At 39.5% G+C, this 20,337-nt stretch overlaps 3 protein-coding genes across 6 annotated transcripts in view; 2 read left to right on the top strand and 1 right to left on the bottom strand.

Moving 5' to 3' along the window:
- The first annotated feature begins 53 nt into the window (after window positions 1–53).
- LOC111655659 (uncharacterized) lies at window positions 54–2,366 on the top strand. Its single transcript, XM_023407135.2, has 3 exons — window positions 54–1,255; window positions 1,863–1,982; window positions 2,131–2,366. Exons 1-3 carry the CDS (start codon window positions 1,204–1,206, stop codon window positions 2,334–2,336), a joined length of 378 nt encoding a protein of 125 aa, XP_023262903.1. The 5' UTR covers window positions 54–1,203; the 3' UTR covers window positions 2,337–2,366.
- A 1,829-nt stretch (window positions 2,367–4,195) lies between these two features.
- Window positions 4,196–9,700, top strand: zp3d.2 (zona pellucida glycoprotein 3d tandem duplicate 2). The gene is made up of 8 exons (XM_023407171.2): window positions 4,196–4,772; window positions 6,637–6,752; window positions 6,855–6,958; window positions 7,689–7,863; window positions 8,003–8,108; window positions 8,273–8,361; window positions 8,452–8,525; window positions 9,249–9,700. Exons 1-8 carry the CDS (start codon window positions 4,281–4,283, stop codon window positions 9,677–9,679), a joined length of 1,587 nt encoding a protein of 528 aa, XP_023262939.2. The 5' UTR covers window positions 4,196–4,280; the 3' UTR covers window positions 9,680–9,700.
- A 1,001-nt stretch (window positions 9,701–10,701) lies between these two features.
- fli1rs (Fli-1 proto-oncogene, ETS transcription factor-related sequence) overlaps window positions 10,702–20,337 on the bottom strand; it is a 17,629-nt gene continuing 7,993 nt past the window's right edge. For 3 of the 4 annotated variants that reach the window (XM_023407204.2, XM_023407205.2, XM_087174227.1), the window contains 8 exons: window positions 19,692–19,858; window positions 17,234–17,437; window positions 15,721–15,804; window positions 13,816–13,884; window positions 13,590–13,652; window positions 12,389–12,436; window positions 12,058–12,144; window positions 10,702–11,798 (listed from right to left, as the gene is read on the bottom strand). In XM_023407204.2, coding sequence (XP_023262972.1) covers window positions 11,275–11,798; window positions 12,058–12,144; window positions 12,389–12,436; window positions 13,590–13,652; window positions 13,816–13,884; window positions 15,721–15,804; window positions 17,234–17,437; window positions 19,692–19,858 — 1,246 coding nt within the window. In that variant the 3' untranslated portion in view covers window positions 10,702–11,274. The remainder of the gene's footprint in view (window positions 11,799–12,057; window positions 12,145–12,388; window positions 12,437–13,589; window positions 13,653–13,815; window positions 13,885–15,720; window positions 15,805–17,233; window positions 17,438–19,691; window positions 19,859–20,337) is intronic. The other variant, XM_023407206.2, reaches the window with a different exon arrangement.

Here is a 20,337-nt window from a genome sequence, read left to right on the forward strand (position 1 = left end):
CCCTTTGTGCAATAACATTTCAAACACTGATATTTAATAAAAGTTAAAACAAAGTGCGGGACTCTTCTGTTGAAAACTTCACACTTCTTGGTCAGAAAGAGAGAGAGCGAGAGAGAGAGAGCACAGCCAAAAATCTGACAATAGGTCAAAGCTTTATTGAGTCACCGTCGATAAACGCAGTCAAGTATTAGAAAATCACCTTTCATGGCCTGTATTAATTATGTGACTGACCCCGGCCAACTGTTTTTTTTTTTCCCTGTCTTAAAAGAAATGCCAGATTTATTTGCAGTTTCACTGTGGTCTAATTAGGTCATCTTTACCGTGGTAGGAACAAGGGCCTCTTGTATGGCTGAAAAATAGAAACAGAGAGAAAGAGTGGACAGAGATGAAGTGGTGTCTAATATGATTATCTTATCTAACAATATTACCGCCATTCCTCACTGAAAACTATACATTTTCTTATAAAACTAAGGTATTAGAGTTTATTTTAACATAAACCGACAAGCCGCCTTTTTCTGTGTACCAAAACAGCCTTAAAAGACCTGTGTATTCAACATCTTTTTTCCATATAGTTAAAAACCATGGCACTGTCCCTACTTCTAGTCATGGGACTGCAGGTCACTTGACAGCACTCCCACCAAACTCAACGTCTTTCATTAGGAACTAAGACATGATTTAATAAACCTGCCCTGTTTCACCTTAATACAGGCAACGTGTCTTATCACTCTGTTTAAAAAAGCATGGCATAAGACATAAAATGACAATTTGTATATCGATTTTATACTGGAGTGTTGTTTCCTAACAAAGCTCCATTGATTCTCTTAAATCTGAATGGGGCCATTCTCTGTAGGAAGGCGAGCCCAGGCAGCACTGAAAAAATCATTGCTGTCACCGGGAAGCTAACAGCCTAATTGAATCATATGGATTGGGGTGTGGAGATTCTTGGAGTTAATTAACAGAATATCTAGAGAAAGCAGAAGAGATTTACCTTCAGATCTCTGCAGCTGGGCCGCATGAGGAAGCCAAGAAAGCCTGGATAAAGCTGACTGGAATCTTTAAAAAACAAGACTTTACCAGGTTTCTTGTGTTCAAGATGAAGACGGGTGGTTTCTTCTAGAAGATAAAAAAGAAAGAGACGACATTAAGAGCTGAAGAATCGAACCACAAGAGCATTTTCCTCCTTTGAGACAGAAACAGTCAGTAATGTTGAAGCTGGTTTGTCCTCTGCTTCTCCTCTGTTTACTTCCAGCTGTGGGTAAGGGAACAAAACATAAGACTGTGTGTTCACTTGTGTATATGAGTACAAAAGATGCATGCTGTTGCCAACAGAAACACTTTGGGTTTTGCAGCTAAGAGGGATGCAACTAAAGATTATTTTGATTATTTTGATCTGCCAATTATTTTCTCAACTGATTAACTGTTTGGTCGATCAGATGTTAGAAAATAGTGAAAAAAAGAAGTTTCCGTGATGTAAACGGAAACAGGCTAATCTTCACATTTGATGAAACAAAGCAAATTTCTAGCATTTTAGTTTGAAAAATGACCCGGACAATTAATCAATTATCAAATAGTTGCCAATGTATCACCTTTTAAATTTCAACTTATTTTACTTCCATAATAATTATACAATTGTAGAAGCAAATACCACCAATTCTAATGATACAATATTAAATGAGCTCATCAATTACAAAACATTAACGCTTGAGAATTTTGTTGCCTGTTTTTAAATTCAGAGCAATGGATGGTACAGTTTCTGTCCTTCTCATCGTGTCTTGCATCAGAATTACTATATCTCTCACAATCCTCTGCAAAAGACTATTAAAAGTCATTGTGTGGTTTTAATCAACATATCTGTCTTGTAGTTCCCCTCTTCTGTTACACTTGTGTCTTTCCTGCCATCTCACCTCTGGACTGCATCAGATTTCCTCTCAAGTGTCCACCCGGGCAGCTCTGTCTGTCCAGCAGAGCTGTGGGCATGAAAGGTGAGGGCGTGTCAAGTCACTGAGCAAAATTTAAATGAATCAAAACTGAGAAAAAGAAGTGAGAAAGGCTGAGCGCGGAGGGAGTCGTGTCAGTGCGGTTTGTTTTGTGTGTGCGACTCTTCAACTGATGTTTCTACTGAACTTTCAGGAGACTTCCATGTGGTGCTGTATGAGAAGAGCTGCGTCCTGCCCGCCCTGTGTGGACTCACGGGTGAAAAATATGCCATGGGACTCAACTTCACCTTCACCAATGAATGCTGCAACACACACCTGTGCAACGGAGCCGCAACACCTGCTGCCCCCTACTGGACTGGCACATTACTCACACTCCTTATTTCATACTCACTTTGGTGAATAGAAAAATATTAATGCAATTTGAAAGAAGTAGTTTGTCATGCATGCTTTGGAGTTGCCTTTTCTGCCCTCTAATAGACTGACATTGTACTCAGTTCCCTTTAAGTACATGTGCACTAATCTGTGCTAAACCAAGGTTTGCTGTAAAGCTGTAAAATTCGATTTTTCTCTGATTATTGTTAAAAAAAAACCTCTAAACACATAATTTTCCCGGCTGCAGAGCTGTTTGTGGAGGGGAGGGTGTAACCTCTGTTTCCATTTTTAGTATTTTTATACAAACTGATAAAATAAACTACCTCTATCCACTTATCAGTCAACTTCATTCAAGGACGCCCAAATCACAAGTTTGTCTGATAGGTTTTTACAATCTGTATGTAAATATGTGCACACTGTTTTATTCACCCTTCATCCTAAAATCCTCCATGAAAAAAGGAAAAACTCCACCAGACAGTGGCAGCAGTAATTCAACATAACACAATAACATAATGTAAGTTTGAGTGAATCCATGGAGACTGGGAATGCAACTAACTATTTGCTCACTGATTAATGACCCAATTATTTATTTATTCCATGAAATGTAAACAAGTAGTGAAAAGTGCCTGTTGAAACTTCCCACAGCCCAAAGGTGTCATCTTAAAAGTGCTTTATCTGTCAGTTCATTTCATAAAACTATCACCTGTGACAGAGAAAAGTAGCAAAAACCAGCAAATGTTTGAAATTTTTTGCTTGAAAAGTGGCTGAAACAATAAATGAATTATCAAAACAGATGATCAAGTGACTCATCATTACAGCTCTTAGCTGAAACAGTATCACTCAGGCTATGTGGTGGAGAATGTATTATCATCTACATGGCCAGAGTGAAAGCTTTGCTTGGGAACCTCCACACCCGACCTGACCTGACCTGTACATTACATACGGTGTTTTCATTAAGCTTTACCAAGAAAAAAAAAAAAAAAGACAGGTGTAGTTTCTTGGGAAGCATTAGCTTCATATGTGCATGGTAATAAGATTGAACACATGCAAAGAATATGTGTAGTATACAAACTAAAAAAACTAATGTTTATTGATTTAAATTGATAAAGAAGGTATCTGTGCCCCATTACACCTTTTAAAAGCAACACACTGTAATGTGTGTTTTTAGTTATGTGTCCTCCTAATAACATTACTTCTAGCTCCGTTACATTAAATAGTCCAGTTGGCCATATGCTGTGTATAAAGATAAATAAACATATAAAATAAATAATGAATATCTTTATCTCTGCCAGTGAATATGCACTAGGGTGCTGAAATTGGCACACCTACAGGGAGAGGTGCCATTATTGATGTTATAAGCTCCACTTGTGCTTTTCTTGAAATGAAACGGGTTCGTCAATTTTACTCGTTAAACTGGGATAAATCTGAAAATACACCTGGTAATAAGCAGAACAACCTGCGTCAAAACCTCGTCATACTTCGATTATATCTAAACAAACAGACATGGTATACAGATTTTTAGAAAAAGTGTGACTTAACTGTCTTCGATGTCTATCGTGAATAAAGAAAAAAGACGCTCCTTATGTCTCCAGAACTTGCCTTAGGAATCATCACGTTTTGAAGTTTTCTTCATTGTCAAAGTAATTCATTAATAGTAATCAATGCAGAAAATGGTAAATAGCAAACGGGTACCGCCAGTAGATACTTCGGCGTACTTCACTTTTCCAAAATATAATCAAATACAGGTTAAAATCGTGTCTGTAATTGTAGTAGTCTACAGCGGAAATCAGTGGACTACTTTTGCCACGATTGGGCGGGTCCTCGGCTCTGATTGGGGCTTTTTGTCAGTCAATCCGGCAACACCGTCACCACCAGGTGCTGTTGATTTGGCCCAAACGAAAGAGCACATCATCAGTGGTTATATTCGTTACTTAGGTTTGATTAAATTAAAATTTAAAAAAACAGTTTAAAATGTTTTATATGGTTTACCTTTCAATGTTTGTTATTTTACCGCTGTTGGCCCCCGCGGATGGAGAAGCGCTGCTGAGGCTGAAGACTTTAAACCAAACAACCCGGTTGATGACAAAAGTTTCCCGGAGAGACACACCGATTCTGCCGCCGCCGTACCTCCATCTTCCCATGTTTGTGGACTCAAGCCTCCCGCTGGTGGAGAAGGAGCATTTCTCTCCAGCCAGAGGCACCGGCCAGGAGCCTCTACCTGAGCCCGTCCGGGAGATCCTGATTCCGGTTCGGCCGGTCAGCACCAGTCCGCCCAGTGTTTCGGGTGATTCTGTGAGGACTTCGTGCAAGCTGGAGAAAATGCATGTGCAGGTGCAGAGGAGCATGTTGGGCGCCGGTGAACCGCACACTCGGCTCAAACTTGGGACATGCCAAGCCAGTAAATCTACGAAGGCTCACCTTCACTTTGAATATGACTTCGGCAGGTGCGGAACCAAACGCACGGTGAGTTTTAACACACATCTCAACATCCATCAAATAGACTGACTCCAAATTTGGTACAAACATCCAATGGTTCCCAGAGGATTAATTGCACTGACTTCCATGATATAATGCCACCGTTAGCGTGGCCATTAACCTCTTAAAGGGCCCAAGGGCAAAGATTTGTTTTTGGGGTCCTATTGATCCCCACAAGGCACCCAGAAACTACTCTAGACCTGAAATGATCAGTAAATTAATCAATTGACAAAAACATGAAATGGCAAAAATGTAGATAATTTATTATTGAAGTCATTTTTAAGCAAAATGCCTGAACTTAACTGTGTATTTGCTATTTCAGTTTTCTATGATGGCAAACTGTTTTTTCATTGGACAGTCAATCAATTATTTATTCAAATAGGCCTAATTGATTATGAATATAATTGTGGAATAACCGGGGAATAACAGAGCCTGGGAAGCAATTTGATAAAACACAACTTTACAACAAATCAGTTCAATTTAATTGTGAACATGCAGCACTCTCTCCTAAAGTAGGAAACCAAAGGGAGATCCTTTAAAATGTGATGTATGATGAATTGAGCTATAGTGCTGTAAGGTAAAATGTTTGTGTAATTTCTTACACCAAAATTAGTGTTTGAAATCTAACGGAAAAATCTGGAAGAGACTTGTGAAGGGGAACACTACAAAGCTAGATTATGGGGTCAGAAAGGTAACTTGTATTCCCCCCACTGGTTGAAATTAATTTCAGCTGTATAACTTTAGTTATGTAAGCTGATGTAAGCGAGCCTTTGACTTGTTGTTTTTTAGACTATGGCCACATGCTTGTTCGGGCCCAGTATACACCAGTTCCACGACCGGAATCTGGTCCATATAAAGCATGATTGCCAGATACTACTTCCACATCTGGACCAATTCTGACGTTCAGGCGACATTCCTGAAGGAAGGTTCTGCGAAGGCGTTCGGTAACATCCAGGGCGAGTTTGTTGTTTTTATAATACAAGAGGTTATAATACGCCGTCCGACCATCGCTACGTTTTCAGGGCAGATTGGATGCTACAGAGAGTAGCTAGCTGGTTAGCATGCTAACTTCAATAGAAGAAAACAAGTGATAGGAACAACAGTTAACATTGTCGTTGCTTTCCACCGCTGGAGACGGCCTTTAGCGAGTAAAGGAAAGAAGTTTGATGAACGTTTCTTCTAAACTGGTAAGTAAACAGCTGTTAATGCTAACATTGGCAGTGTAGCAAAACCTACAAATGGCTCCTTTAATGTGAATCTAAAAAATGTCCTGTGAGGTCTTTGGAATAAACAAAATGTAATAGTGAAAAAAAAAAAAAAAAAAAAAAAGAAATGTGTTAGTCAGCATTAAATCATGTCCTACCTCAAGAATCCTCATAAATTCCAAATTTCACATGCTTCCACAACCCTCCACATATTTACATTACATTAGGATTAACAGCACACGATGCAGCCTCCATCTTTGTCAACTTTGTCATCTGTGTCTGGTTGTCTCTGTGGAGTATTACTGGAACTATATTGCACCTACATCATTTCACATCCCTGCTACGTTTTGGTTTTCATGGGACGGGAGGAACATGTTCACACGATCAGTGGAGGACGCTTCAAAATGGCCCACGAACTGTAGATGTCACAATCTGGTTCAGACATTGCTGCGACGTATATGTGCTTACTGGGAAATAATTTCAGTGGCAACAAATTCATGAGAAATGTGAGATTAATCAAATTATGTAGACCCCAATGATGTGTAAATAAACCTGGGGCTTTGATGAAGTCACCTCTGCTTCTAGGATGTTGTGATATGTTTGTGTAGACCAATCAATTAATTGATTTAGTTAGTTGTTTTTTGCAGATAAGTGATAACCAGGTGGCCTATTCAAACATACTGCAATATGATCCACCAAGGCTCCAAGGACCAATCAGGCGAGCTGTGCCCTTCACCCTACCTGTTTCATGTTATTATAACAGGTGAGATTTGAGCATTCTGCACCGCGTTCTTTCAATTTTACAACATCAAAATCGCATATTAACATAAAAATAAAAAAACAGACAATGTATTTAACTGTTTAGGTACCTGTACTCCTACAAAATTGGCTACACACCGAGGATTCGGATGCGCAAGATCTTCAAATCGATGAAGAACAGAGCAAAATTTATTCTGACTCCACGAAATGGTAAAAACCTACATATTATCAGGGTTAAATAAGGGTAGACTTTATTATCAGCTAATCCTGATTTCTATGGTTCTCAAAAGTCTTAAAAAGTCTAATTTGACAATTGATGAGATGATAATTTATCTTGATAGATGGCCTTAACCCTTGTAATGTTCCCATCAAGTAAAAGTATTTGGTTATTATTTATTATTATTAGTAGTAGTAGTAGTATCTGTTGACCACTAACAACATTAGCGTTTTTAAAGTAAATAAAAACAAACAAAAAAACCCCCAAATGGTTAAGCAAAAGTAAGCTTAGATTTGTCTTTAAGAAAAATGTCAATTCCTTGTCTTTTTGTGGACTAGAGCAATGTCTTAAACCGAATAAAAGACTTTTCACATTTGAAGATGAGTAAAAAATTTACTAAAAGTGATGTAAAAATGACAGAATTGTATTATATGCAGTGTAATCTTATTATAAGTTGCACTGTCCTGGTGTGAAATGGTTAATGTCCACATTCTGCTTAAATTTGGTTTTGTTGAATCATTATTACCATTATTCAACGTTATATGTCAATATGATAATCATATTTGTGCCTCAGGCTTTGAATTTCACTAAACCTTTCTCAAGTCTGAGTTCTTGTATTTATTTAAATTCAGGAAAACCTGGATTTCCTTGCATGCATGTTGTATTGGACTAGATTGAAACTGCTGCTGGTCTTGTTTCCTGCTTCCTTCTTCCCTCTTTCAGCTCAGTGGGAAAGACTTTCTCCGTCAGATCAGTACGCGCTTGGAAAGCCCATGTACTTTGAGGCCGAGGCTCCTTCCATGTCCCAGGACAAAAGACTGTACGTCCACTTGTGTTATGCGACTCCCGAGAAGTCCCACACCTCCACGCTTCAGTTTCCCATTGTGAAAAACTTTGGGTAATAAACACCTCACTGGCTGAATATCTTCAGATCTGTCCTCACTCAGTTTTTATTTAACAAATAAAGTTCTTGGATACAAAAACGTTGCAATAAATTAGAATACGTTATGGTTGACTTTTCTTTCCTCCTGATAAAGGTGTATGGTTGAAAGCAAGGACAATCACTCCAGTTTCATCCCATACAAAAACAATGCTGTGAGATTCTTTGTGGATGCCTTCATGTTCAAGGGAATGACGGACAAGGTGAGCAAGTTATTACATGTTATGTCTATGCTGTACTTTTAGGCATAGACGTTGTTTTTCTGCAGCCACGGCTGATTCCTTTGCCACAAATCATATTTTAACACAGTGCTAAAAGACTCTGAAGCATTTAACCTGTGACAAATCTTGACTTTGATCTCCTGTAGCAGCTCTACATGCACTGCACCATGTCTGTGGGCAGTTCTGTGCCCTCGCCTACAGCCAAGTCCTGCAACTACGACACAAAAGCAGGAAGGTGAGGGTTTATTTTTCTTGATGAAATCGAAGAATGAGAAATAAAAAGTTGATAAAATGGGGATCAGCTCTTCATCACCGTTTTTCTCAGATGGGTTGAGCTGTATGGATCAGACTCTGTGTGCACCTGCTGCGACTCCAGCTGTAGCTCTGCTGCATCTGCAGGTAAGTCATTGTTGCCCTCACCTCCAATAATAAAACTAATCCCATGTTATTAAAGCATAAAGCTGGAGAAATTCTGTACTGTCAACAAATCCCACGAAAAGACCAAAACAATGAACGAAACGGTGACATCGCCTTTATCCAAAGTGTGATGCAGCTTAATCCTCTGTGCCAAAAACTTCCATAGAAATACATTAGTGAGCCGCACTGACACACTGGGTAACATGTTTCCCTCTTTACAAAGGCATACATACACTCAGGGTCATCAAAATAAAAGGTGTGTGAGTTCGCAGCTCTGAATAGCCCCAATAAATGCACCATTTCACTCCTGACTCCTAATGTTATCTAAAACTACAGACCCCAGCTGATTCCGGAAAAAAGAAAAAACCAAACAACATATTAGTGACCTGTTTGAAAAAGACTTGGTTGATTTACAAATAATACTTGTTTACTGTTATGATTAGTTAGAATATAGATGTAGCATTGTGGGACCTCACTGTGGCATTAGATATGTTTTTTCAGTTACATGTAAGAAATTTGAGACTTTTTAGTTAAGCAGTTTTATACCAATGTCTTGAGAAATTATTCCGGCTTCAAAAAGCTAACTAATACTATTCTAATGATTAGTTTTAACTTTCCATAAATGGGTATTTTTTTTTAATGTATTTTTTCTTTTAACAATTATTTCTGATTATGTTCTAATAACAAAAATTCACCATTTTCCAGTGACCAAGATGATCAGCAGCAGACCGTGGACAATAGAGCTGATAGCACCTAAAGTTAAACCCACCACAACCCCGAAGAGGAAGAAGGTTTCCACCACCACCACCACAACAACAACAACAACAACCACAACAACAACAACAACAGCACCAAAGCCAGAGAGGAGCAGAGAGGTCACTGAATGGAGCACAGCTTCACAGCCTGAAGCGATAGCAGTAACTCCCATAGGTAAGGCGGAGAACAAGGTGAAGGAGTTGGAGTGGCCCTTCGGAGGTGGAGGAGTGAAGTGGATTGAGGTGGAAGGTGAGGAGAGGCGGGTGAAGGGCTCTGCTGCTGTTGTGGAGGTGGAGGAGGAGGAGGAGGAGGAGGAAGAAGAGGTGGAGGTCACAGAAACTCACAGAATATTTGAAGAAATCTTTGATTTTGACAAATAAAGCTGACATGAACAGTGATAAGTTCAGCATGTGTGGCTTCATTACCCAGGATCTGATGAGCTAAAAGCAAGAATCCTGACATCTGTGTAAATGTTTTTTTTGTGCAGATGTGTTTTGTATGACCTGTTTGTAAAAGTAACTGGCACTAACGGTGGTACTAACTTTGTCATTTGCAACATTGAATCTTTATCGATCATCTCGATAAAGAAACGGTTCAGCATTTTGGAAATAAAGTTTATTCTCTTTCTTGCGGAGAGTTAGATGAGATGATTAATGTCACTCTTTTATCTGTTCATTATAAAGCTACGTTCAGTAGCCAGTTAGCTCAGCGGATTAAGATTAATAACAAGATCTTGCGTGTTAATTAGTGGGCTTTAGAGGCGCTGGTTTGTTAATTGATACAGATTGAGGCAAGCAGTTTACATCTGTTTTCAGTCTTAATGCTAAGCTAACTGCCGCTGGCTTTAGCTTAGTATAGAACAGACAGATATAATAGTTGTATCAGTCTTGAGTAGGTCAGCAGAATTAATCGAAATATGATCGAAATTGTAATATGGCCAAGTGCAATATCAAAATCGCAGGAGCTGCAATTTTTTTTGATAAAGGTAAAATGTGTCACAACGTTGTTGTACATTGTTAGCACTGTAAGCGTTGTGGTGCCACATTGATGCCCCCGTCTACAAATCATACTCTCCAGACGTAAAGGAACATGCTTGTTTGGTAAAATGTCCTGACAAAAATCTGAAACTCTGAAGTAAAACCTGTACTTATTTACTGTTTGCCTCTGATGATTCAGCACTCATTTAGACAAATTGGGTTTGAGCACACGGGTTCATTACTCAAGACTGATATAATTGGTGTGATTCATCTCATCTAAATCTTGGCAAGAAAATGAATAAACTATTCGTTTAACACACCACAAACTTTTAAAGTATTTTGTCAATTAACAAAAAAGAAACAGAGAAACCAAAAAGCCACGTTCCTCTAAAGAATCTGTAAATGATAATAGTCACTGGAGTCCATTTTCAGGTACAACCATTATTTATTAGCTTTACATCACGAGTAAATGTTAAATTGCTACATGACAGTCATTCTGTACAACTTCTTTTACAAATGTCAGTCACATTAAATGTGAAAACTGCTATTTTGACCTATGTGAAAAGAACCGTTACAAAACCATTATGCTACTCACACAGTAAAGGGTATGACTTCTGTCTTTACAATGGATTACTATCAAACAATGTACTTACAAATGGAAAAAAAAAACTTGGTTTCATAACAACTGAATGACTGGTAATATATTGTCATCAGTGTATTCAGAAAAGAAAACTCCTGGTGGAGTACAATACCAATCCTTTCCATTCATTACAGAATTAATTTACCCTCATGTTCTGTCCATTTTTAAGACCATGATGCAACATAATGTGACAGACAACTTCATAATGCCCTTATAAAACAGACCGTAGCGTCATATCACCTTCATCTTAGACGGGGTTCAGCTCAGGTACATCCTGGATGGCGTGTGCATGAGTTTCTTCTCGCGCTCGTGGGTTTCACTCCCGTGTTATCCCGTTCAGGTGTGAAATGCCCTGTCCTCAGTAGTACGAGCTCAGGTGGGAGTGAGTGGTGGGATGCCTGGTCATGGCTGTCCCAGGATAGATGGGGCTGTTGGGGGAGTTCCAGTATGGTGACGGTGGGGCGAAAAAGTTGCCGGGGGAGACGGGCATAGGTGCAGGGTGGCCACTCATGAAGTTCATTTTGGGCTGGTGGCTGTGGTAGGGTTGGACATAAGACATCTCAGTCTGGTACTTAACAATCCCTCCTTCTGCAGCGTGATTCTGGTGTGCCTGCGAGATGCCTTGGAAGTCAAATTTGTAGGCGTAGCGCTTGCCGTGCACTTTAGTCATGATGTTCTTGTCATAGTAGTACCGCAGAGCGCGGCTCAGCTTGTCGTAGTTCATGTTGGGCTTGCTCTTGCGCTCGCCCCAGCGCTTGGCCACCTCGTCAGGGTCGGTCATCTTGAACTCGCCGTTGGTGCCCTCCCAGGTGATGATGCCGGCGTTGTTGCTGTCGGACAGCAGCTCCAGCAGGAACTGCCACAACTGAATCTGCCCTGAACCTGGAAGGGGCAATGAAGCGAAGACAGTTAAGGGATCTGGTACTGACAAAGCGAGACAGAAAATGTAATATTAAGCCATGCCCATCAGACAGCCTTTAAAAGTAGCATTAGCATTTTGAGTTGGGAGAAAAAACATTTCAACTCCTCTTGATATATCTTAACATCTCAGTCAGCTTTTTTTCCTTTTTTTTTTCCACCAAATGTGACCTTTTCACTGTGTGGCTTGGAGGAAGGGTGAGACAACGGGGCAGAAACCTACCCACAGGCCTGTGAGCGCTGGGGTCAGGGAGCTTGTATGGACTTTGTTTGCCTGTTCGGTTCTTGGATGAGCTGAGGGCTTGGCCTTCTGTGAGGAAACAGCAGGGCAAACAGTCATTTTGGTGAGAGGGAAGCCAGATTTCATCTCAGTGTAAACGTGATGCAATTCTGCTGACACAACAGGTGTTGCTTATCATTTACTTCATTTTAGAAAGTAAGTGTGTGTGTGCCAGCCCTTGCTTGCTTTTCTCTCATGTTGCCAAAGCAGACAGTGTAAAGGCCTCATTTGTGTCATCCTCGTTGGTTTATCTTGCAGTGGTTTACGTTCTTACCTGGGTTGGCTAGCCGACTGCTTATGGGCCCTAATGTCTGATATGGGTCTGTAAAGAAGAAAAAGTATGTTATTAATTTAAAACATTGTCCTTTGCAGATGTCATTTTAATAATCTTTTGAGCCACGGTGTTTTCCAGTCCCCCCTAAATTTACTCTTAAATGGCTTCAAGAATCTGATTTTGAATCTGTTGTTCTAGTACATGGAGCAAGTGCTTATTGATGGGGTGAAATATTCAAATCACAGTCCCACTTCCAGTTTTGTTCAGTGATTCAAAATAGGTCTGGTGATGTGCTCTCTGATACCTGGCAGTTGGAGGGACGGATACGTCACTCACCCCCTGAATGAAACAAAGATTGAGACTTATTGTGCAGTATTTTTAACCATGCTAGCTGTGTGGCTCTAGAAATGCCGGTGCGGGTTGGTCAGTCGGTCGACCCGCCACTTTGGTCCAGTGCCCCAGAGGACGAATCCTACTGACTGTGGTCATCCTCTTTGGTTCAGAGTGAAAAATCTTCACAGTTATTTGAGAGATTGTCATGAAACTTAGTATGGACTAGGAGTGTCGCGATATACCAGTATTTGTGATTTAAAAAAAAAAAAATCAAATATTGATATTGTGTTGATAATACACACACAATAATATCATGATGGCAGATATTAGGACGTGTGGATCTTTAGTTTATCAGTTCATCTGGTTGCCTTTTCATCATTTAGTGTAAATATTTTTTTGTATGCTTTTGTACAGTTAGGTTACAGACTCCCTCTCCACCTCCTTACACTCATTTTTGAGCGTAATTCATTCACTAAAAAAAGAGACAAAACGCACAAAAGAACAGAGTTAAAGATGAATTTGACTGATAGTTGCATATATTTTTTTTATTGTGTAATATCTAATATTGTTATCATGAATTCTTTCGGCCACAATAATTGTGTAGTGAAAATCTGATATTGTGACAGCCCTATAGTACAGACCTCCACCCCAGGGTGAAAAGTACCAGTACTTTGCTCATTAGGAAATGTTTGCATACCACTCTATACACACAGTTAGCACACAGCTGCTAACACAGTTGTAGACTCTGTCTTATGGAGACTAAAATGTTAAATGTAGCTCTTTAGGTTTGAGCAGCACAATGTGAGTTTGTGATCAGGCACAGTGTAAATTTGAATATGATCATATTTGCTTTAAGTGGCCTTCATACCTTGCACAATTCTTGGAGCAGGCTCTGTAACTCTTGTGCTGTGTTGGTGCTCCATGGAAGAACCTGCACATCAAAAAGAAAAAACTTGAGTGAAATAGTTTGATTGTTGGCAGCGGTCTAGTTTTGAATTCAGGTTATATGCAAAACCAGTAGGAGTTCGTGCTTGAAAAATTCATCACGATCATTTCGTTTCGTTTTGTATCATCCTCAGTTTTTGTTGTCCTACCTTTAGGCACTGCAGTCATGGTGTTTGCCGGCCAGCTGTTTCTGCGGCTGATCTCATCAAACCCGCTCTCTATATGCGCACACGCACACACACACACACAAATGAGGATAAGACTAGAGACAGTGACAAGCACGTGGCATAAAAAGGCTTTGAAGTGGACAGTGGGACAGGACAGCTATAGGAAGGAAGCCAGTAAATGGAGACCAAGATGATAAGGGTTTAGGGGTCTAGAGATGACCAACACTTTCTTGGGTGAGCGTTTTTTTATTTTTTTATTTTTATTTTTTTGTTCAGGCCACCCTTGTTGCCACAAGATTGTGAATTGTGTCCCAGGAGTAGGACCCATACCCTCCATTTCCTGTGCCGGTGCAGCTGTTTCCTGTCTGAAACTGGCTGTTGAGTTTTGGACTCATCAAAGTTTTTTTGTTGACTGAGACCAAGGAACCTTTTAGACTCTTAAAAATATGTGACATGGTTCTGAAACTCAACACGTTATTATTTTTTATAAAATCTCTTCATCATTCAAGTAGATGTCCTTATGGCTGTAAATTCATGCCTGAAATCTGAGCTTTGATTCAAACCCATTAAATTAAAAGTGACCTTTTCACCTTTTCTGGCAGTATCATGTAACAAATAATGAACAGTGGAGGAAATACATACTTTACAGGTAAAAGTACCGGTACAGGAATATAATAATAGCACATTAGAAGTAAAAGTCAAAACTAAAAGTACTGGTGCTGCAGAAAAACAGCCCTTGTTGAGCGATAGTATAGTGTATATATATGATTAATTACACCATAATACACCAAGACTGATGTGTAATTAGCATTTTACTGTTGTAGCTCGTCCAGGTGGAGCTTACTTAAACTACTTTGTATATATTAAGCATGTTTAGTTTGCAGTGGTCCCTAACCGATGGGTCAGACCCCTCCAGAGGTTGTAAAGATAAATCAGAGGGATTACGAGATGATTAATGTGGTAGGAAAGAAAAAACATAGTTCAGGTACAGAAATGTGTATTTATATTTCTGACAATTCTCTAATTGTTGCTTTTTTTTATGTGAAATATTGGATCATTTGACCTTGAACAGTTGTTTAAATGAAACCACCTGAGACGTTTAGAGGGGAAATCTCAAAGACACATGATTCATGAAAGGGCCCCGGCTAGACAGTTAAGGAAGGTGTTACAAGCCTGAGAGGTTGGGAACCACTCATTCAATTTTATAATGCATTCTGTTTGATAAATATATCATATGTTATTGTAGCCATCAGAAAAATTGAATGCAGTCAAATAAAAAAAAAAAACATAACGTAGCATTAGACGAGGAAGTGCAATACTTACCTAAATGTAGTTGTTTACTTTTTACATGACTGCACACAATACGTTTTTTTTAGGAATGCAATTGATGTGCATTTTGTATAGATGCCTTATTATCATACAGTAAAAGCAGTTAAACACAACAAATGTTACCAACTTCTTTCTCCTCTACATAGCTGTGCTGTTGTGGCCTCATTTTAGCCAGTTAAGAATCGCTTAAACAGTCTGATTTCACAGCAGGTCCCACCCTAACATCCTGTCTGAAATGGGGCTGTGTTTTTAAAGCATGGCGGAAAAAATAACTGTCTCAAATCCTCATATCTTAGTATTTTGCCACTAAGTGTTTGTGACTGACTAAGCAACAATGAAAGTTACAGTTGGGGGGGGGGGGGGGGGGGGTACAAACATCCTGGTTATTATTTATTAAGTGTTTAACACACAAGTCAGCTAATCTGCCTCATCAGGACTGTGTGGGTGTGGTTTGATCACATTTGACAGTGACAGTTTTAGTATCGGGGGCCATCAACTGTCACCAGATTTTGATTCTAAATGTTGCTGAATGATGAGATGGAGAGTGGATGATCTCACCTGCTTTCACCTGTAGTCTGGGTGGTTGTTGTGGTGGTGGTGTGTTGTTGGTGGTAGTTGTGGAGTATGAAAACGTAGGGCTACCTAAAGGAAAGACCACCAAAAAAAAAAAAAAAATCAAGATTATTAATTTTTTTTTAAAGATGGAACACAAAGAAAATCAATCCTACCTGGGTGGTAGAGTGCCAGGAACAGTGTTTTGAAATAAAGGATAGACGGTAAAGACACTGAAAGGTGTTGATTCGACTCCGGGGACCTTTGGGGCCCCGGTTTGTGGTGGTGTTGTAGTACTGGATCGTATTTATATTATAAGGAGTTGCCATCATTCTGTAAACACCCTGTGTGTCATAACATTACCTTTAAAACCTGACTGGAAAATGGTCAGAAATTATCGGACCTTTTATTAAATTCGAACAGTGCTGTTAATTACTTATTTCTCCTCATTTCTAACAGTGATTTGCAGAAGCTAAACTGCTGCTGTTGCTTCAGATACAAACACTAGAAAATGATCCAAGTGTCAGAGATCATGACGACGTGTTGTACACCAAACACAGGAAACATGCGTTGACAAAAAGGGAACATTGGTTACAACGCTTACTGAAGACATATTTGTTTAACAACATGACTAACTTGAAATGACATCATTTTTTTTTTGCAGCTTCCACATCATGAGTGTGCCTTATTGCACTCAAGCTGTTTACATTATTTTGTCCATATCCTCGAATGAGGTTGTGTTGAATTTGGGTGTCCTTAATCAAATTATGAATTAAAGGACAGTGAGTGTTAAAATGCCACATGCAGTCATACAGTATTTATGCCCATTACAATTTCAAAGAGGCCACAGTGACATTCAAAAAAATTCAATAAAATAAGCAGGTGTTTATTAAGGTCTTCCCAGCCTGCTGTACACAATAATATTTATCATGAATTATTTCCTCTGATTTCTTTTTTCTTTTCTTTTTTTTTTTCAAAGATCCTCAGTACTATTGTTACAGACCTCTGATCTTGTTCAAAATCCATAAATGAGTTATTTTGTAATGATTAATCCATACATCTGTTCATTCTTGCTGCTTGTCCAGGTCGTGTTCAATTATTAATGTTACTATTGGAAATGATCATTATATACTATTAGGGAACACTGACAAAAATGTGATATAAATGTCAATAAAATCATGCATCAATAAATAATGTTCAGCTTTTCCATCCCATCATGGTTTTCATTAATTTTCCATACTTGTGATGGTATAACCGTTAAGTTGCGTTCTATGTGGTATTACAAATGTCTTAAAAAGTTTAAACTTAAACTCAGAAACCCTGTTTATGTCCATCAACTAACCGGTTAATTGTCAAGTCTCCAGAAAGACATATATCGGATTTTATTTCTGTCCTCAGGCTACATGCAGGTAAAATACTTTAGGCCAAGGAACAATGAAAACCTCGTATGTTGTTGAAACCAGACGGGCGATAAGAACCAAACAATGACAAGAGATCTCGGACACAAGGCGAGCCTTACTCTGCCGGAGGTAATTGAGGTGCGAGAGCAGGATGTCTGCGTTGTAGGCCGACGTGAGACGCATCATGTCGTCCTTGGTCATCTTGCACAGGGCCTTGCCGTCCAGCGCTTGGAAGAGCATGACGTCCACCTCCTCCAGGACGTACTCCTTGATGGCCCAGTCCAGCCACTGTCGCACGTGGTCCTGTGTCCAAACCTCGGGATCTGACATCAGAGGGTGGAGGGAGTAGAGTAGCTCAGAAAATACTCAGGATACATTGATTTATATCAAAGTGTCTCACTTTGTTGGAGGATTTCTTTTTTATAACGGTAAATTATCTGGTAGCTGCAGAGAGTTTATACACAATCAACTTTAAACTCAACTGAAATTTAATTTGAGATAAATGCTGTTGTGGTTTTCTGGCTTTAAAAAGATGTCACAAACAGGAAGTTGTAGACGTTGCAGGTACGGAGTCATACAGAAATTAACATAAATGACTTTGGCCAAACTGATGATATTTACATAAAGGATTTCCTGTGCAAAATACTTAAGATTGAGAAGAAAGATCCTGTTAGTATGTAAATGATTGAAAGTTCATGCTTTTAAAAAATCCTTCTGTATTAGAATATGAGAAGATGCTGCTTCATTTAAGGCACTGTGTTGCTTTGCCCTGGTTCAGTATGAATTTGCACTTTTGATCATAAAAACTTTCTAATACACAATTACATGCACGTGGTATACTGCTTATTGTTACTGTGCTTTTTTAAAATTATTTTTATAGCTGTATCTTATCTCAAGAATCAGACATATGTAAACTTTTAATAACCAGTCATTTTAGATTGAAATTGATCATAAAGTCATGGTACAGTACTAAAATATATCACCAGTCTGATTCAGGACAGTAAGCTCATTTCCAGTAGCAAACAATGACCGTGCTGTGAATTGCCCGTAACATCATGCGGGAGCTTTAGTCGTGAACAGAAACCACCACACCCTGGGGTCCTGTTTGTCCTTGGTTAACACATGTTACCGTGATGCAATATCCACGAATTATAAAGCAGGATAACTCGTGCTGGTGAGTCATTGACGAATCTCGTCAGATTCCACTGAGCTGAGTTTTAAGTCGGCCACTACAGCTCTCAGACGTGGTATCCCTCCATACTCTGACTCACTGAAACACGCTGCCTTGACCTGCTCATTTAATTAGTCTCATGGGATATTAACAGTATGGGAAGTGTGTCATCGGGTTCATTTTTAGATGGCTGGACTAGTGATTTACAGCAAGGATGAAATGGACTAGTTACAGTAGATAGTCCAAACCTTCACTATGACTACCTGGATAGTGATGACACATCACTGACTTTACTCCAAGTCATATATGTCTGTGCTTTTCCTCAGCAAAGAAACAGGGACATCCACTGCTTGTGTTTAGGCTTGGCTGACAGCTTTCAGCTTAAACATTCAACAGGATTTTTTTAGATCAACTTGACTCCACATGCTGCCCAGCTGAAGCACACAGGTGCCAGCACTGCAGAAATTAAGGCGTTTTAACTTTAATGACATTCGAACTGGAGTGCCTTGGAATTATTCTGAGGGGGTGTGTTTGGACAAAATCTACTTCAAATAGTCTGTAAAACAATGACACATCCATCCAGTTCTATAAGATTGAAATTCAACTGAGGAATATAAGTTATCCATGTTTTAAAGACTGAGGCTGGTGCTATTGTATATTTCATAAATTGTCAACAAATCCCATGAAAAGACCAAAACCAATGACGTGTTGGTCCGTCTCTCAATTCTCTCTGACTTCCCCAGCCTGTCTGTCCAGCCACAAGCCCATTTGTTTCTACTGAAGTTATATATCTGTAAATAAAATAATAAATGGGTCACAAATATATAGTTTCATTTTGAAAAATAAAAAGTTATAATACTTCCTAAAACAGCTGGGCACTGTAGTTTTTAGCAAACATTACTCAAACAGGAGTCTGCTGGGGACCACTTTCATGTGTGGATGAATATGTATATGCATTGGTGCTGTTAGGGTTATTGCCAATTTATGCTTTAAGAAACAAAGTATTTTAATTTTATGAAAAATTCTTTCCTATTAAGAATCTATGTCAATATTGTGACCTGTGTGCATTTTGAAAAGGAAAGCAGGCTGATGAAAAATGAAAACGTCCACACCAGCTCGTCACACTTTTTAAATAGCTGAAACCTGCTATTGTTAAGCTGCAGCAGTTGGTTGATGGTGGTAGTAGTATTTTGGGGAAGAAGAGTTAGATGCCCAAACACATGCTGTGCCCATCTCTGATTCAGTTATTGTTATTGCACAAGCGCAGTGTGTGCCAGCTCTTGGGCAACTGTCTTGTGACGGGGATGGTCCTCTGTGTGTGTGTGTGTGTGTGTGTGTGTGTGTGTGTGTGTGTGAGTGTGTGAGACAGAGGGTGACTGCCAGCTCGTGTGAGTGAGTCGGCTCACCTGCTGGCACGATGACCCTCTTCTCCTCCGTGGTGCTGCTGGGTGGGTTGGAGGTCTGGGGACTGACACGAGGCTCCACGTACGAGGCCTGGTACGGCATTGGGGCCCCGTCGTTACTCATGTGTCTGGAGCGTTTGGTGACACTGCAGTCCACAGGGGACTCACGGCTGAAACATACAAGAGGAGAAAGCATTGTGTAAAGTGATAATCATGAAATGGCTCAAAACACTTCTGTTTGTCATTTCAATGAGATCTTTATTACTGTGGCTGCTAATCTCTGGCAATAGACCATAGATTTCAGTTTCAGCTGGGTGCAAGTGTATTTCCTCTTGCAGTATTTACTAATATCTGTAGTTGACATGTTATGAATTTAGCCCCGAGCTCTTTCTGAGCAACAGGATTCCAGTGAAAACGTCTATAAAGAGCAGGGTGGTGTCAACCTCAAGCCTGGTGCAGCAGCGGTTTGTAAACTCGGACTTATCTTAGCTGTAAAGTAAGTGTTAAACATCACTAAATTAAAAATGGTTTTCAGCACAGAAACTACCCTGCTTACATAGAGATTAGTCATTAGTAAATATTTACACCCAGTAACTGCTAGCTAAAAATACTAGAGTTTAAAAACCACTTGAACTGATGGGGAGAGGGG

The sequence above is a fragment of the Seriola lalandi genome, unplaced genomic scaffold (assembly GCF_002814215.2).
Source record: "Seriola lalandi dorsalis isolate HSWRI2012SDOR001 ecotype SW California unplaced genomic scaffold, Sedor1 jcf7180002054330, whole genome shotgun sequence".
Lineage (NCBI taxonomy): Eukaryota > Metazoa > Chordata > Actinopteri > Carangiformes > Carangidae > Seriola > Seriola lalandi.

Bases quoted from the DNA above. Each gene is read 5' to 3' on its own strand.
- zp3d.2 (XM_023407171.2), top strand. From the start codon at position 4,281: ATGTTTTATATGGTTTACCTTTCAATGTTTGTTATTTTACCGCTGTTG. The intron at 6,959-7,688 runs GTAAAAACCTAC...TCCCTCTTTCAG, and splicing joins TATTCTGACTCCACGAAATG to CTCAGTGGGAAAGACTTTCT. The intron at 7,864-8,002 runs GTAATAAACACC...CTCCTGATAAAG, and splicing joins CCCATTGTGAAAAACTTTGG to GTGTATGGTTGAAAGCAAGG.
- LOC111655659 (XM_023407135.2), top strand. From the start codon at position 1,204: ATGTTGAAGCTGGTTTGTCCTCTGCTTCTCCTCTGTTTACTTCCAGCT. The intron at 1,256-1,862 runs GTAAGGGAACAA...TCTGTCTTGTAG, and splicing joins CTGTTTACTTCCAGCTGTGG to TTCCCCTCTTCTGTTACACT. The intron at 1,983-2,130 runs GTGAGGGCGTGT...CTGAACTTTCAG, and splicing joins CAGAGCTGTGGGCATGAAAG to GAGACTTCCATGTGGTGCTG.